This window comes from Daphnia pulicaria, chromosome 4 (genome assembly GCF_021234035.1).
Source record: "Daphnia pulicaria isolate SC F1-1A chromosome 4, SC_F0-13Bv2, whole genome shotgun sequence".
Lineage (NCBI taxonomy): Eukaryota > Metazoa > Arthropoda > Branchiopoda > Diplostraca > Daphniidae > Daphnia > Daphnia pulicaria.
Genome location: NC_060916.1, coordinates 18,728,377 through 18,746,262, shown reverse-complemented (window position 1 = coordinate 18,746,262; position 17,886 = coordinate 18,728,377). Strand labels below are relative to the sequence as shown.

General features: G+C 41.3%; 1 protein-coding gene across 9 annotated transcripts in view; it reads right to left on the bottom strand.

Moving 5' to 3' along the window:
* Positions 1–2,077: 2,077 nt before the first annotated feature.
* The window catches only part of LOC124338080 (hemicentin-1-like), a 39,958-nt gene continuing 24,149 nt past the window's right edge, over positions 2,078–17,886 (bottom strand). Inside the window, exons 2-24 of one of the 9 annotated variants that reach the window (XM_046792136.1) lie at positions 15,678–15,885; positions 14,902–15,056; positions 13,443–13,619; positions 13,152–13,313; positions 12,645–12,811; positions 12,188–12,217; positions 11,721–11,871; positions 11,332–11,625; positions 11,025–11,107; positions 10,682–10,940; positions 10,289–10,555; positions 9,996–10,186; positions 9,716–9,878; positions 9,390–9,644; positions 8,937–9,188; positions 8,540–8,671; positions 8,119–8,152; positions 5,835–6,325; positions 5,528–5,608; positions 5,127–5,239; positions 4,360–4,860; positions 3,570–3,899; positions 3,268–3,402 (exon numbers count right to left, since the gene is read on the bottom strand). In XM_046792136.1, the coding sequence (XP_046648092.1) occupies positions 3,582–3,899; positions 4,360–4,860; positions 5,127–5,239; positions 5,528–5,608; positions 5,835–6,325; positions 8,119–8,152; positions 8,540–8,671; positions 8,937–9,188; positions 9,390–9,644; positions 9,716–9,878; positions 9,996–10,186; positions 10,289–10,555; positions 10,682–10,940; positions 11,025–11,107; positions 11,332–11,625; positions 11,721–11,871; positions 12,188–12,217; positions 12,645–12,811; positions 13,152–13,313; positions 13,443–13,619; positions 14,902–15,056; positions 15,678–15,885 (4,484 nt within the window). In that variant the 3' untranslated portion in view covers positions 3,268–3,402; positions 3,570–3,581. Of the gene's footprint in view, positions 3,403–3,569; positions 3,900–4,151; positions 4,201–4,359; positions 4,861–5,126; positions 5,240–5,527; positions 5,609–5,834; positions 6,326–8,118; positions 8,153–8,539; positions 8,672–8,936; positions 9,189–9,389; positions 9,645–9,715; positions 9,879–9,995; positions 10,187–10,288; positions 10,556–10,681; positions 10,941–11,024; positions 11,108–11,331; positions 11,626–11,720; positions 11,872–12,187; positions 12,218–12,644; positions 12,812–13,151; positions 13,314–13,442; positions 13,620–14,901; positions 15,057–15,677; positions 15,886–17,886 lie in introns of those variants that run through there. The other 8 variants (XM_046792137.1, XM_046792139.1, XM_046792138.1 and 5 more) reach the window with 8 other exon arrangements.

The following is a 17,886-nucleotide window of genomic DNA, read 5'->3' as shown; positions in this document are numbered from 1 at the left end:
GTCTTCTTCAGCTCCTCCGGTCCTCTTTTCACGAAAACTAAAACTGGCCACGAACTCTTGAAAGAAATACTCTCTTAACGACCCACCTTTTTCCTTTTCCCCTCTTTTCTACTTCCTTTCTTACTTCGTCTTCTCCCACCTTCTCCTCTTCCTTCCCTCTGCCCTCCCTTCATTTTTTTAAATTTTGTTCACAATTATTTTATTTTTACACAACCATTCAATGCGCATTATCGTACACTAACGTAAATAACGAGAAGCAATAAAAATTTATCTTTTATGCTATTTAATTAAGTTTTTAAAAATTTCATTTAAATCAATATTCTTCAAATCCTGCAGAACATCCATTCCTATTATATTATTTTGAACTTTTTCAGTTTCTCTCAAAACAATTATTTCATATGTACGTTCATATATAGTAACAGTACAAAAACCTTTATCAGCTATTTTTTTTAAGGTAGCATCCACAACTCGATTAATAGATTTTCTTAATCCTGGTTTCCCTATTTCCTCCCACGTTTTTTCTGTGATTGCTGTTATTTGTGACCCAGTATCGATTTGGGCTTTAATTGGGAATCCATTAATATTCAAGTTCAAGGTTGGGGTTTCAGCATATGTTCCTATTTCTCTAAGACTTTCTTGCTCAATTTTTTCGGAGAAAACTTTTTGGTTCCAATCAACGTTGTGGATAGCTGCTAGCCAACTTCGTCCAACAATATTATTTACCATATTGTCCGAAACATACAATGGTAAAAAGTAGTTCGTGTTTTCATAGACAACTCTGGCCATGAACACACCCTTTATCTTCAAACACTCCCCACTCATCGCCTCAAACGAGTAACCTTTTACTTGAGTTAATGGTGGCTTTCCGATCCGCTTCCATTCTTGCTTTGTAAGAAATGATGCGGGACTCCCCGAGTCAATTAGCATTTGAACTGGTTTTCCTCTAACGACAAACTCGTCACGCGGTTGATTGTGCTGGTTTGTTGTTTGTTTTCCCGGGAAAATATTTTTAAAAAATGTTTTTAGCGTTTTCATTATGTTAGTCGTTTTGTCTGTTTCGTCTGTTTGCAGTTTTTTCGTGCAGTGGTTCGTACCGTACGAACGAATTGTACGTTTTCTGTTGAAATCTATATCCGGCTGAATTGCTGCCGGGCTCCGGCTCCCTGTTAGGCCTAATACGTTTGCAATCGGCTCATAACAACAGGAAATATTCAACACAAAATCTTCTGGTTGCGACGAAGTCTCTGGTGGTTTGAACTTGTCGCAATCGCTCCGCTCCTCGGCTATATTTTTTGAAAGCTCGAAGGAGAGGAGTCTTTTTTTTTTAATGTGATCATGCTCGGTCTGGGAAGTTGTGGATTTGGTGCATTCCGGTTGTTCTCCTCCAACAAACAGTGCAAAGAGTAAATCCCAAAACAATCGAATTGCTATGAATATCCCTGTCAGGAAATACATACCTTGGAGAGAAAACACTGGAAAATGCATCAAAGTGATGTATAACATTCTGAAGTTTTAGTAGAATATTATCTTTTTAAGCAGGTGATCACACCTCCTTATATAGACTCTTAAAAAATGCTGGAATGAGCAGACACCGATTAAGCATCTTTTTAACTGAAATTTTCAATTTGTAATGGCCCAATCGTGTCGGTTTTCGTGAATTTGGGATTAGTAATATTATTCCCATTATGTTCAGATAAAATTATTACTCAGAAATTAATATAAGGAACGCAAAAACTCCAAATGACACCCTTCATTTATAACTCTCGTTAACTATGGTGCGATCGGTGCGTAGCATACGTATGACGCGCCGTTAACGACAGGCAAAAAAATTTTAAAAACATCTAGTGGTCGTTTTCGAAACTATATATAAAACGCCACCTAGCAGAAAACCTTTTAAATAAAAATTTTAAAAATTTCTTGGCGCTCAAGCCTTGAAAAAATGAAGCCTTGCCATACGGTCGCTGAGTACGGTATTTACATTTTCCTCAATGTAGCCTACTTTTAGCATGATGTTGCAATTTCATGCGACGCTTAAAACTCCGCTTATTTTTTAAATGCTGCTGAAAAAATTACAACGAATGAGAACATCATTTTTATTCAGAGAAAAACAACCAAGGTAAACACGTCGATTACTATTGTCTGATCCATTGCGTTTTATTCAAACTGCACAGTATGTTGAACAAAGGGAAATTCACAGTTGTAATGAAGGTGAAAGAAAACAGTACTATAAATACACATTAATACACACACGTATGGTGAGTCAACACATATATAGACAAGTGAAAATAGTTTTGAACGCTAAAGAAAAAAGAACAGTTTCTCGCAAAGAGCTCAACACGCTTTTAACAACAAACAGCGACCTTATACGCTAGTATTTTTTTTTATTGACGCATTAGTTAGAATAAATGCACGCTACTCTTGAACCAGCTGCAAAACTGTCCCCAAAAATCAAGGCGAACATTTTATATTTATTTAAGGTACACACTTTAAAAAAAATGTTCAGTTAACTTAAATACGTAAGATGATGCTGAAATTAAGCTGTCGGATCTTAATAGTATCGCAATCCAATCTTTGGATTGGATTCTCTTTGGCAGAAAAGACGACCTACTCTGTACATTATTATGTAAATCTCATTTATGAAGAGAGAAAAAATCGTGAATGAACAACAATCTACAGTGCTCCCTTTCGGGAAACAAATTATTATAATCATAATTTCAGTATCAATCTTTTGTATCCTCAGTACAATGGTAACTAGTTTTCCCAATAAGCTACGGGGGGTTATATGCTGTTGTATACACGAGAACACGAGTGAATACAATGTCGAGGAAACTCATTACAAACATCACAGCACAAATTGTTGCTTGATAACATTCACGTGTACACTTATGCGATCATTTCCCAGATTTTGGTAGCACTGGTTGAAGGGCCCCCTTATAATTTACACCTCTCCAACTCCCGATCAATTGCAAAGACGACCACTAAGGGCATCACACACATTTTAACGTATAACGCCCAATTTGTTTAGAGAAAGAATGAAACTGCAGTCGATTTTGAAATTCAAGACGAAAGCGATTCTGTTAAAATTTTTGCCATCGGATGGGAACAACAGATTACGGTACTTCAAACCTCATGAACCAGAATTTCGTAATAGTTATCAGTTTGACGATTTAAAAAAAAAGCCCATTATGTTGTTTTTATATCCCAGAAGACATTCAAATCGATTTGACACGTTGCATTGTTAATCTAGAGTCGCGTTTCACGAGTTGGTCGAACTGGAAGTCCTTGCGCCTGAGCTTTCTTTTCTGACGCTTGTAGAATACTAGCCTTCTTGTAGTAAGTTGGCCCGTAATCTTTGTCATCGACGTCGGCATAGACTAGGTCAGACAGGATCGGCTTAAACGGCTACAGAGAATAAAACAGTACTTAGAATATGTCGATTATTCGTTCAGTCGAAAAAGTTGCTATTTTTTTTTTAAATTGCAGTTTTTCTCTTTTGTGAAAAGTATGACTTGAAGACCTTGAATGTTAGGTATTTCTCGAGAAAAGAAAGTGTCAAGAGTAATACAAACCTTACGTTGTGATTAGACCTGAACCTCTTGGCCTCCACTCATAAACTGCAGTACAGCGTACTCGGTCGGAGACATTTCATTCTGGTTGGGTTGCAACGGGGTGGCACGGGCAATAGACAAATCGGCGTAAACGATGCTGCCGGTTGGTTGATGGGATGCGTGATTAGTGAAAGCGGGGAAACGGGGCGACGACGCGTGATGTGTTTGCTGTTTGGGAGGATCGTAGGTGGAGGTATGAACTGGAGCCAGCGGCCGGGGTGTCCAGGCCTGTTGCTGCAGCTGTGGATCAGTCATGCTCGTGCTCTCCGTCGAGTTGATCAACGGGTTCGTCTATCGGATGATGTTAATCCACAAACACACAAAAGACTATCAAAACTCGGCATGCGACTCGATCATTTGATCAAATTTGTCATTGGCATTTTAAATAGTCTTCACAGGGAAAAGGCCGCTAAACAGAGACCTACTAGCCTACTAATTTACAGTTACATCCGCACATTTGTAACATGATGTCAAAATTGTTGGCAGGTTCAACTCGAGAGTGGTATGTATTCTTTTAAACTTTTGAGATAGCGAACCACTCACGTTTAATAAAGACTACAGCGTCGGCAAAATATATGACGCCAGGCTCCAGCTGAATCCGCACAAGATGCATGCACAGAGTTAAGACGTCGGAAGAGAAAGAAATGAAATTTTAACGTAACAAGTCATGCCCGCTTCAATGCAGAGAAATGATTAATAAGAAGAACAATCAAGCACCTCAAAAGTGGACACCTTTCAGCGCCATCATTACCTGCATGAACTGGTCTGCGTTATCTTGATGTTCTTGGCTCGTCTGCACTTGGGAATTCTTAAGCGGGGCCGGCATATTTTGGTAGGCGTGACGCTTCAGTGTATGAAAACGAGGTGCAGGCACGGGAATGGAGAGCTGCTGCTGTTCATGCTGCAGATTTTCTTCGTGCGACGTCACCGCATGCAGTGGCAAGGTAATCGTTTCCGCATTTTCGGATGGCTGGCATGCAAATTCAGTCGAATTGTTACCACCCGGTGCGGAGGAAGGAACGGCACGGGGCACCCGAAGTGAGCGAAAGCGCAAGCCAGCATCTGCCGCTTTAGGCTTATGAAGCGAGTTAAGAAGCGAATTCCGACCACGACCCTGTGGGCCGTGAGGAGTGGCCGATAGGCTGTCGTTCGCACTGACCACTTCCGAAATAGTTCGATTAGTGCTCCGTGCCGATCCGTAGCCGGAAGAAGGAGTGTGACTCATTTGACTGGAGGGGCGGCTGGCAAAGTCCTGAACGAATAGCCACATACCGACACAGGCAATGCAGAGTCAGACAAATAAACAAAAGTTTTAAAATTCAAGCAGACATGCGAGACACCAAAACACCGTGCATTCAAACTTCGGCTGCTTACTCTAAATATTATGCTATATGGACAAACAATAAACTAATTTGTGAGTTCTGTAATTACTCTCCTTGAATAAGAAATCGTGACAATAACCCTCGAGTCTCTTGTCTCAGGACTCGTGTATTAGAATAATAGTAAACTCGGACTCACTTTGTTGGGAGCAGTTTGAAGCCCGTGGAAGGGAAGGTTCTCGTAGAAAGCTTTACTGTTTTCTGGAAGACCATCGTTACCACTTTTGGTAGACGGCCCAGTCGCCGCAACAGCTAAAAGATTCAGAAAAATATTTCATAAACGGAAATCAACATCATTTTCATTTTATTGAGGCTCTATTTTATAGAAAAATAATTATCCTTAATTTTATAATGAAAAAAATCAATTCAAATTCTACGATACATACAGAGATTTGAGACGATTAAAAAAACATTGACTATCCGTTCAGTATAGAAAACAAATGACGCTCGATGCCAAGAAATTCAAAGGGCAAAGTATTCAAGTTCAAAGGGAAAATCGAGCTGTTTGTGCTTTCGTGCAATACAGACTGAGGGTCTTACCTGGAGTGGAAGAAGAAGGCAGATTGCCATCCGGCTTCTTCCTCTTTCTAGTTGAGGTTCCGCTCTCTTGGTTGGAGACTGCTAGGGCATGATGCAGGAACCAAGACAGCAGGTGCGAACCCAAAGCAAAAGTCAAAAGGTGTGCGCCGCAACAGATACCAAACGACACACATACGATGCCAGGATCAGGAATAGGTAGCAGAGCAAATAGTAATATGGAAACAAACAAAATTGTGTGTCACTTTCTTGTTACGATACAAAATCATTATCAGATGGGATGGTGGTGTAAGCGGAGTTAGTAACCTACCTGCTGCTGATGTGTTGGTCCGATCCGCTTCGGTGACTAACTGCTGTTGGGATTCCACAGGAATCAGAGGTCTGGGACGACAAGGTCCTTTGACACAGATGACTGAACGGGTACTTTCGCTTCCGGAATCCGTCGCCTGGATCCCGCCTCCAGAATCACTGTCCCCGCCCCCTCGTCGTTTTTGAGTATCTCGCAACGTTTCGTAATAGGGATTGCCCGTTTCGACTGCCTGACAATCGGCAGGTTTATCTGATCTGGGATGATTTGCTAGCGAACCAGTTGAATCAGATCGCGATCTGCTTTTGTTAGAACTGGACGCATCAGCCTGCTGGTCGCCCGGTGAAAGTAGCACAGAACCGGAAGCCGCCAACGTAAGACTGTTGGTACCGTTGACGTGCACCTGAACTCCGGGTCGTAGTGGCCACTTATGCTGATGTACTTGTTGAATGACTGTTCCCGGCTGTAAGGTCATAGTTGATCCTCCTTCCGGACTGGGTTTTTTTTTTTTTTTCGTAATTTGTTTCGTTTTTTGGGTGCAGGTTTCATGCAGGTTCATAAGGCGAGCACCAAGGGGGAAAGGTGATCCATGCGAGAATACATGAAAAAAGGACAAAAAAATGGCAGAAAGTGAACAAAAAGCTTGTGACTTTGTTGGTTGTGTGCATTTTAGGTAAAATGAGATTGACTAATGACAAGGAAGGCATGTTCTAGACTAGCAGAAATTAAAGTTGAGAAAAAAGTCGAATGAAAAGCTAGAATAGTCGCCAGGCCTTTCATCCATTCAATAACTGAGGATGTGGCCTATTTCGTCTTCTGTCGCATTTCAATCAGAAAGGATTGGCGCAGTCCACATCTGTCAAGTTTACTTGTTCATATCTTAACTATTGAAATTGCTGGGTTTGCTAGGCTTAAAAGTGTATTCTTTCCTGTAAATCGAAAATATGTTATGCTGAATGCACTAAAAAAGGAAAATCAATTTAAAAAAAATCAAAATCGATACATTTTCTTTTTTTTAAATATCATTAATATCATAGGACGCCCGTATAAAATAAAAATGTAATAGCAAGATATTTTGATTCTTTGACAACAGTTTGTCTCTCATATACCGGAATAACGAAAGGGAAACGAATTGATTTTGTTGTTAAATTTCAAAACTGATAGGATTTCAAATGATAATATGAATGAAGTTGTAAGCATCAGGCCTGTGTAGCACACACGTGAAATGGAACGAAACCAATCACCTTCTTTTATTCTTCGCAATTTCAATTATTGAATTATTTCTGCAGTTCTCAAGTATTTAATATATATACTAAACAAGTTTTCCTATTATTATTCTGGTATTATGCGTATAACAGCAAGGAACGACAAAACGGAAATATTGCTTGAATGAGGAAAGGAGAGGGAAAATTAAAAACACTAGGTTTCACTTTACAATTTCTAAATCGGAAATGCGGGACGTATCGCAATGGATAATCGCCATACTGCTGGTGATCAGGTATTGAAAAAAAAATGCACAACGAACACCCTGTTCGCAACTAAAACCAACATACACATTTAACACTCAATAGATCCCCAATCGTTACCGGATTACTCGTCCGCTAGGCGACGGAAGCGCTAAATCAATTAATGAATAGGAGAAGGAAAAGTGACAAAATTGTGGCATTTTTTTTTGTTTCTAAAATTTAAAAATTTTCAACACTTTTTCATAGTGCACACGCATATGCAGAATTGCTCACGGTCCTGGTTTGGCGTACACATTGATAATAAAACGGGCAGAACGGCTGGAAAAATATAAAAGAAATATGGGAACACCATGTTTTAATATTACTCGAGAGATCAAACAAGATGTCTCAGGTCGGAAAATAATTAATAACTACTTTGACATCTATGCCAAATATCCCTAGTTCGCTTGCAAATTGCAATTCTGTCAACTCAATCTGACGAATTTTTCAAATCTAATGTAGTTGCAATTCTTATTAAAATAAGCTATCCTACTACGAAAGTATCGCACGAGTGGATTTTTTAGGTTTTCTTTGAAACACTTCCTGCATTTTTTTTCAAAATCGAATCGAATTCTTCGAATCCTTATAAAACTAATTTTTACTGTTTCGATGATACATATTATAGGAGCCAGCACTGAAGGGAAAAAATCCCCTTTGTGCATTACGTAACTCGATAGAAGAAAGATTGCTCAGGAATAAAAGCGATAAACTTTGAAAGTGCTTCATTTGAACATTAAAAGAAGAGTAAGAGAAGGAAAAAAATAATAATGTTGATGACTTACTTTTCACGTTGTTCCATGGAACTGGCAGGGTTATCTGAACAACAACAAGCGTGTGCAGTGTTTGTAAAATATTTGGGAGTTCGGGGTTTTATTTTTTAATAGAAAAAGGTGGGAAAAAATAATAAAAATCACAAATAGTTAGTGACGAATCAACGCAAGCGGAAACAGATCTACAAAAAGCTTCAAACACATTCCGTATTTTAAATTAAAGCTTTGATTCTACAGTAGAATATAACGATAGCAATGATGTAGCAATATCCAGTCTATGACAGGAATACTTCATGGACTCTTGCAGTTCCATTTTTCGCATAATTGCTGATTATTTTACTTTATTGTAAACTATATATCAATGTATGGCAGAACGGATATTCGTAGGACAGACAAAATAGACTATAAGTGAGTCGAAAAAGAAAGGACTTACATTTATCGTCGGCGCGCTGTCTTCGGCAAATGACGAGTAACACAATACAGACGACGAGGATGACGACGATGGCAGCGGCGATAATGGCGATGATAATGATGTTCTCGTCACCCAGCTTCGCCAATAACCCACCTGCGTTGGAAGATAGGGAAAAAATTGTGACTAATGGAGACATAAATCCTTATCGAGCACGGTATGATAAATCCATTTGTCTGTATATAAGGCTTCCGTTGGACAGCACGCGATGGATTTCTAATGGCGTTGCGTGTCACATGGTTCAACAAAAGAAAAATCGTCTCTTTCGGTTTGGCAACTCGACATTTGTCTTTCCTCTCATTTTTTTCTGGAACGGAAGTTAACATTCGGTTCATACAAAATGTTTCAAACAAAAAATTACCTTCGACGTTAATCTCGCAGGGGGTTGCAAGGCCGACCGAGTTGTTCACGTAACAATAGTAAACGCCACTGACGGGAGGTGGTCCGTCAATTGTCAGAATACTTTGCAAGCCCATGTGAACAATGTCCGTGGTCAACGTAGAGTTGTTCAGCATCCAAGTGAAGTCAACCAGTTTGGGATTGGCCTTGACTTCGCATATCAGCCTGGTCTTGCCTTCCATTTCGCGTAAAGTGATTGAACACTCCGGTTTGTCTGCACATAATAAAACGCACAATATTCAACGATTATATGACTTGGTAGAAAGAACGAAAGTTATGTCCTATAATGCTTAAATGAGTTGGGGAAATAAAATGGATGATCGATTGGACGAATCGAGTATTAAGTCTACTATGAAACAAGCAGAGGATTCTTCCTTGTGACGCAAAACGATTGAGGAAAAAACGATTATCTCACAAACGACATTGATGAAGGCTTTGGCGCTGCTGTTGCCGTGCTGATTGTGGGCCACACACGAGTATTCGCCCGTCTTATCACGGCTCAGACCGTAATCAAGTGCCAGACGTTGCCCGTTGCCAATGATCTGGTGGTTGTACTGCCAGTAGTAATTGGCCAACGGATAGGAGGACGCCGAGCACTCCAAGTGACCGGCTATTGAGCCTTCTTCCACTTCGATCGTTGGGCGGTCAATTACTGTGTTTGTCGGTGCATCTGCAATAATGTAATTAACAACGTAATTCAATGAGCTTATAAGCAGTCAAATTAAAACCGTCTCGACTTACATTCAACCGTGAAAAAGGTTGTGCTAGAGACACCATCGCCCACCACGTTGTCTGTGGAAGTGCAAGTGTAATTCGCAGTGTCAACTATCGGATCCAGTTTCGCCTGACTCCACATCCGCATGTTGAAAGACAGCGTCGACTTGACCGACTGGTGCTGATTAAACTGTTGCGCATTAAAAAAAATAATTATTATTCATTCCAATAACCAGCAGTTACAATGTGAGCAACTAACTAACTAACATCCACGTTTCAAAGGAATTCAATAAGTTTTTTTTTTTACTTTGACGTTTTCTGGCACGAAACTATCGACGATAGTGTACATGGGTGATTCTCGGATGGGCAATCCGTTGCGGAACCAATCGATCTGACAGAGCGGGTAACACTCAACGCGACACGATAATTTGGTAGCGTCGGCAGCATCAGAGAGGGCGCCTGATGTTGGCGGAAGTCGCTCAATAAACGTTGGCCCAGCTGTGAGATACGCACGAGCAAAGCAAAGATCATTAGTTGACTATGTTATCGAGTTGTACCGGCGATATATAGGCCTAACGTTTATTGGGATAAATTACTCACCGTAGACCTCGACTTCGACAGTGGCCGTCTCGCCCTCGCCGGCCTCGTTGACTGGTGTACACGAGTAGTTGGCTTGATAATTCAGCGTCACTTGGCTGACATTCCATTGGGCATCACTAATCTCTGGAATGACGTGTCCGTTGCGCGTCCATCTGTACTGTGTCACAGCCGGCTGGCCAACGTCCGAGACCCCGCACGTTAAAGTCATGGGCTCGTCTTTCACGACCACATCAGGCTCGAAGATAAGTGTCGTATTACCCGGTGGATCTGTCACGTTAAAAAGGCCGTTTAATGAGGCAACGCAATATTCAATTGGCATTTCAGCCATTTCTTAATTGACGAATGCAGAGGAATAGATTGCAAAGTTGCTGCCGTGCTGTGGCAGATTCTTACAGTAAATGACGAGAGTCTCGACATCGGACGAAGGTCCCCATCCAGCGGCGTTCATACCCTCGCAAGAGTAATTCCCTTGGAAGGAGCGGCCGACATACTCGAGAAGTAACTTGCTGGGATCCACGTCACACAGATCTTCGTCGTACATGGAAAATGCAGTGATCGTCTCGTTGACTGGACAATCGGGCAACTCTTTGAGAAGTTCACCGTCCAGGTACCAACGAACTCCCAGCAGGACCGGTGGGTACCCATTGACCACCTGGTTAATCATATTCCGTCAGTCGTACTCTCATTCAATATTTATTAAAAATATATATTTGTAATTAGGGGGAAAATAAAATACCTGGCAATTAAGTGTAACGTTGGGACGTTCTAATTCGTTGACCGGTAGTTCGGGTTCCATGGTCAAACGCACTTCCGCAGGATCTAAATTTAAATTTTATTAATTTTTTTGTTATGTAAAAAATCGATTTCTTTATTACGTAACAAGTAATTTGATGACGCTATGCAAATGTAAACATCAACTGACTTGCAAAGTTAACACAATATAATACCATGTCAACAAATAGGAGTAGAAGAGATACAATATTACAAACAAGGGTCAAACATTGCCTGCAATAAAACAGATGTTTGATTTAGTGTGTACGTACATTGGACGGAAATGAAGGCCACGTTCTCCGACTGGCCAGTGCCGACGGCATTGGTAAGGCGACAGGAATAGGCCCCGGCGTCATCTCTCGTCGCTTTTTTCAGGAGAAGTGCCGGTTGGTCGACGGTGGCACCTTCGTATTTATGGGGGCCATCGATAATAATTTCGACGTCATCCTTGAACCACTGGACGGACGTCAGGGTGACCGGATTGGCATCGTATGTACAAAAAATGAGTACGTCCATTGTTTCGTTGACAGTTACGTTTTCTGGCGAAACGGCCACCATAGGAGCATCTGAAATTCCGCCGAGAATATATTCAACGTATAAATATAATAAGGTATTCTCCTCAACACGAAATGCGGTGCTGGGGTAAGGGTCAAAGTCTTACATTCAACTCTGAGGAGTTGGGATGCTTGCACTGGTTTCTGGTGCAAATCATCGGTGACTGTGTTGCCAGCCCGGCACGTGATGTAACGGCGATGGTCATGGCGATTGAGCGTGAAGATCAGTCGACTTTTGGTGCTAAAAGTTCCGTCCGCCTACAAAGTGACAATTGGATGAAAAATCTTCGATTGTTTCTTATCAAACGTTTCTCGCCAAAATGCCACACTTCAAGCAAGACAGTCAACACAGGCATCACAAATAATGATCTATTACTAAGCATCAGTAATCGGCAAGCGCTGTGTCATTAGAGTCTGAGGATCTGGTCAGTTTCACATTTGGCTACAGACTGAAACTACTGTTTGATTATTACAGGTACCAAGTTAGTTGGGGAAAACGGCTGTAGGCAACATGCTGTCACTCTGGGCTCTCACTCTCTTTTCTCTCTCTCTAAAAATCAATTCCTTTACATACTTGCTCCTCCACCTCCGCTTCCTCTTCCGGCTGATGGGTAAACGCCGCCAAACGAGTTCGCGAAATAAATGCACAAAAACAATATGAAAATCGAGAAATCACAAAAGGGGGAGAGCACGACGTCAGAAACAAATTCGTCGACGCCTTTATACTGCACGCCAGCAGGCACTTCTTTGCACGTTTGGCATGTCCCATCTTTAATGAAGCAGAATCAGTTGACTTTTCCACACTTTGTTTGTCTTGACTGTTGCCTTGGCATTTTTCACTTCTATATTTTCTTCTGGCTGACGTCCCTACCAACCAGTTTCCCTCCCTTCCCTTCCCCCTTGTATAAGTTGTAACTATTTGAAGACTTGACTATTTTTGAGAAGAAACAGATATAACTTATATACATGGCGTAGTATGGATGGATATAGACTCTGAAAATATGGCGTGAAAGGATGTTGCTGGCACTGACCTGAAGTTGGGTTGTTTCGACGGCGCTCTTTTGTAGTGGCGACGAATCATTGTACCACGTAATGGTTGCAGCCGGCCGGGCTCCCTCGGCTACGCAATACACCACAACGGCAGTTCCTTCCGTCACAGCCGTGTCCAGTCCGGTGAGCGTCACATTGGCGGGTTTCACTGCATTGTCATGAATCCAATTATACAGTAGTGTCACTAGACGTTTCACTCTTTGTTTACTTTGTACATTTAGACGCTCGAAAATGTCTCGATTTCCTCATTTCACAACATTCAGGTCGGACGAGATATCTAGGACAGTACAGTCTAATCGCCTTAAATGATTTCATTTTCTACATGGGTGATTCTCTTGCCGTTTTACATTTACATTTGGAATCCAATCATGACGAGATGAAATGCAGGAAAGTGATGGGATTATTGCCATCAAATATCTACGCTATTGAGTTACCGGAGGATCCTTTCAACATTTTCAGCAAGAAAGAAAGTATTAAAGCATTTTTACCGTGTACGTCAATACGCAAATTGGCGACCAATGGCGAATGAAGTGCTGGACTATTAACTCGACACTGCCATTGTGCGTTCAAGTCTTGACGGGTTAGAACTACTTGAAGCCGATTGATCCCAGTCATAGCACCGCTCTCTTCTTGCGTGGCCACCAATTCACCTAAAGCAAAAGAAATATGCCACGACATGTATAAATTACGTAATAACTTGGCTAGACAGAATGTATTCTTTTTAAACCATTTCTAAGCAAATATTTTGTAAAAATAAAAATATAATTTACTCTATTTACCTTCGAGTGTATGTGATCCATTCCACCATTCGATGCGAGGAACGGGTCTGCCACCTCCAGACCGGCACAATAAAGTGACGATGGTATCTTCGTTGAAAGGACCGATGCGCGACACGTTTCTAATTGCTGCTGAAGTTCTTCCATCCTCCAACAGGATCTCGACATACTCCGGAGCAGCTACGTTATATTACACACAGACATTACAACAAAAAAAACAAAAACACTCAGATTACTTGTCAATATTCGCTCTTATTATTTTTGGGCTTCCGGCGCCGCTCCGAGCCAACATTCTATATCGGTTTTCCGTGTAAAGAATTCGCCTCGACCGCAATCTCGCTTTCCTGCTTTGTGGGTGTTGCAACCAATAAATACAAGGAGCTAGGAGCGAAGGAGAGAAAAGAGAGAAATCAGGTAGCAACTAGCGTGTGTTGAAAAAAGGAATAACCGAAAAAAATAACGCTCCGATTCTCTGGGGATAGATTTCTTGTTTATCGTCGTGTCTAAATCGGATTCACGGGCGAGGAGAAGGTGAGCATTGATGGCAGTGGACAAAGTTTTCCATTCGTATATCCGCTGGGTTACATCGGCCGACTTCTCCCTGAAGTTATCCGACCGCTTCGCCTCGATCCATTCATTCCTCGGATTCTCCACTTCGCCAAAGAATGTCACGTTATCGACGATAAATGAATACAATTCACCTCTAAATCATATTTGCCCCAGCGTTTCCTTGCACGCACTCGTCTGCACCTCTACAGTCGACAACTCGTACTTGTGTCGTGTGTTGCCTATCTGTTTTCAATTTTTGTTGTGAATATGAGAGAGATATGAGAGAGATTCCTGGCGAGGGCGACTGCTGTCGAATCGATTTCTCGTCATTTCAAATTGTGTGTGCCGTTCGCGGGAATTTCTAACGCGCCACTGAATACGTAAGAAATGGGTGGCTGCTGCTGGGGAGAGAAATCCAACTCTCCCCGGCCACCCACCCCCACCGAAAAAAATGATAATAATAAAACTAGCCGTAGGCCACATTAAGCGGGACGATAGGAAGGACCGGCTCTCGATCGATTATTGATGAGTCGCTGAAGGGCTGCGGCTTTTGAAAAGAGTTCTGACATTTCTTTATTATTCTTTTGCCTTGTAGAGCGATCGATGAGGCTTGTGCTGACTAATGCGGCTGCTTCGCTACATAAGAGCTCAGACAGGCCGGGTCGGAGAGGAGAGGAAATATGGAATACGGAACTGGGAGGAAATGAGAGCGAAAGGAGTCAGCGGCAATGTACAGTACATAATCGATAGATGGCGACGTTGAAAGGAGAAAAACATCAAATGTGCTCTCCCATATTATATACCAAGAAATGTATATCTCCATCAGACAGACAAAGATATGGAGAAAAAGGAAGAGATGTGGGCCGATTTGGGTACATGAAAAAAAATATAAAACGAAATGTTTGATACATACCGAGAACGGTGAGGTTAACGTATTGGACGACGGGGCAACCTTCGTTGATCTCTAAATAGGTGATCTCACATCGGTAAAGACCCTCGTCGGCTAAATGCAGGCTGCTGATCTTCAATCCAGCTTGGGTTTCGTTCGATGATAAGACGAATCGAGCTCTTCAAACGCGTCATCAAATGGCAACCAAACGACACGAAAAGAAAAAAAGAAATTGAGAATCAAAACAAAGAACCAACATCAATAATCATCAAGTGACAGAAAAGCACCGAGGAAACAACAAATGCTACGTTGCATTTTCCCCCATGCTAAATGTACGCATTTTTAACAAAATAATTTATTTCTAAAAAGGAAATCTGTGATGGGATATTCAAAATGAAAACGTAGTAACGTACACACTAATCCGTCTCGCGACAGGTGGTATTGATCTCGTGTAGCTCATACCGTCACTATAGCAAGATGGAGAGAGCTACGACGGTTAAATCCGATCATTACCGGAGACTTTTCACTGCCAAAGGCCTCTGCCATTGTACACTGGTCCTATATTGTGACTGACGTGCAGTACACGCTGACAATACCATCGTCTAGGAATTCTAGAGATGAGATCATTCATATAATGCTTTTTGACAGTGCGGCAGTACCACTGAGCAACAGTCGAGCCAGCAACATTCCTCGGTACTTTCACGGAACGGATATGCATCGATATGAGCGCATCAGACGTGTATAGTGTACATGCACGAGCTCAGTGCCAGCGAAGAAAAGAAAAGGGAGAATGGAAATACCTGTTGGTCAACGATCCTTCCGACCGTTCCAGATTGGCCAGTTCGCTGTAGACAAAAACACGCTGCGATTCGCGGTACCATTTGACGCTGTGGAAATCTCCGCAGGTCGCCACGTCGACGCTGCACGGCACTGACACTTCCTGGCCGGCAAGGCCGGACAGATCTTCTAATATCGTCGGCGCATTACCCGCCAATGCCAGCTCTGCACCTTTAAAAAAAAAGATAAAATAGAGCAATTAAATTTAAAAAATGCGAATGAGGATAATTTCACAAAAGAAATATTTTTAACCACAGAAAATATCATTTACATAGTTAGCCCTTTTGAATACACAAAACCAATAAAATTGTTATGGTTTATTATTCGTTATCCTCCAAACATTATTAATTCCGCTTGGATGACGGTGAAAATAAAACCAATCTGTTGTCGCTCTCACCAAGATTTCGAATTCTTGGGTAAAATTGTTTTTTTCTTTTTCTTTTATTTCTTGCGTGAATGAAAATGCAAGTAATAAAGTTTGATATAATGAAAGCTCATTCGTTTTCTCAAGACACGCCCATGACTTTTTGTCTATTTCTCAGCCAGCTCTCTTTTGAATATAACATTTTTGTGACGGTTGGCTTGCTTCGACATTAGGAGAATATCGCTGCTCTATTTTGGCAGCTGTCGCCGACCGTAGATGCCATAATCCGCCTGGCGCCCTTACGTTTCTAATTTCACTAACTTCTCATATATAGAATCTCGCCTGGTCTGGGGTGTGACTGATAATATATCCTCGCAACAACTTATCTCGAGAGATGAGGATTGTGAAGTCAACGGCGTAACGAAAAAAAAGTGAAAATAAGGCTCTTGTGCAATATCTTTCTATCTTTTTTAATGGCGAAACGGTGCTGCAATCTCATATGATGGAGTCATTTGTTGGTATGACACTGTCTCCAACGTTATATCGTAATGCGTACTGGTTCTAGTCGTATAATCACAACATCCGTTCATTGCGCATAAACTGCTTTAACAATTACTACCATAGTTCTAATGTTTTGGGACTATTTCTCTTTAGGGATATCCTTTCTATATTTTGTTCGTTTTATATTATCCAGTATCATCCGCCAAACACAAATAAAACATGGCAATCTCGCAAAACACTCTCTTTGATTATCAATTAATTAGTATGACAAATATATTTTTTTTGTCTTTATTGGAATGGCGCAAGCTCACATTGCTTTCTCTGAATGAATGTTTCATCGAACGTCATGGCTTATGGTTGCAACATTTGGTTTCTGGGTAAATTAACTGTATATCCTGAATCCGCCTTCATCAGAAATTCAACCGATCAATGACGCATAAGGAGTGCATACGAATCTATTTGCTTAGTTATTGGCTTCAAAGTGAAACCTATTGGACGAAAGTTTAGTAAACGTCAAGGCGTGTTATTGGACTCGTCCCTTTCTCGACAACAGCAGCAGCAGCTGGATGCTATTTTCACTTCGAGACATTTGAATTGAGGCCAAAATGATTTTTATTTTCTTCCTGTTCAACCGAGGTACGGGTGCGCGTCTTCTATTTCTTTTCTTCATGACGAAAGGGTGTAGTGAAATGCTGGTATCTTGGACGATGACGACACCAAGTGGGTTCCAAACCTATTCATTTTCGCGCTATTGCTTTTGCTTTCTTTAAAATAACAGGTATTTATATATATTTATCTTTCCTGGGGATTTTTAGTTGAGATAATAACTGCCGGTCAAACTGCGTGATTCATATCCGATGCACAAAATGTCAGCCCCTTGACAAAGGGGAGGCTTGAAAATGTGTTTTTAAACAGATTCTAAGGCCGTTTGAATTACGAGATTGCCTTTTTTAAGTTACGGGATTTCTTGATTTGTAATATCGGTGGGCTGGAGTTGGACGTTTTGTGCCCCTCGTTCAAATTGGTTCAGGCACAACCCACAAGTTTGATTAACTAAAAATAAACTTGGACACTCTCGGGTTGAACAGCTCCAGTTTCTTGAGAGATGTAGAGTTGTAGACGTGTCGCGTGTGGTCCGTTGGAGACCAACTCGTCAGCAGACACCTATGACGTCAAGGGCTCTTAATTTATGCGTTTTTTTTTAACTTAATTGTCAAAGAGCTCCTTTTTTTTATCTGATGGGATGAATGTTTAATCGATTTTAAGTCGATATCCTCAAATGGTCGTAGGCTTGATTCGGCCTTGTT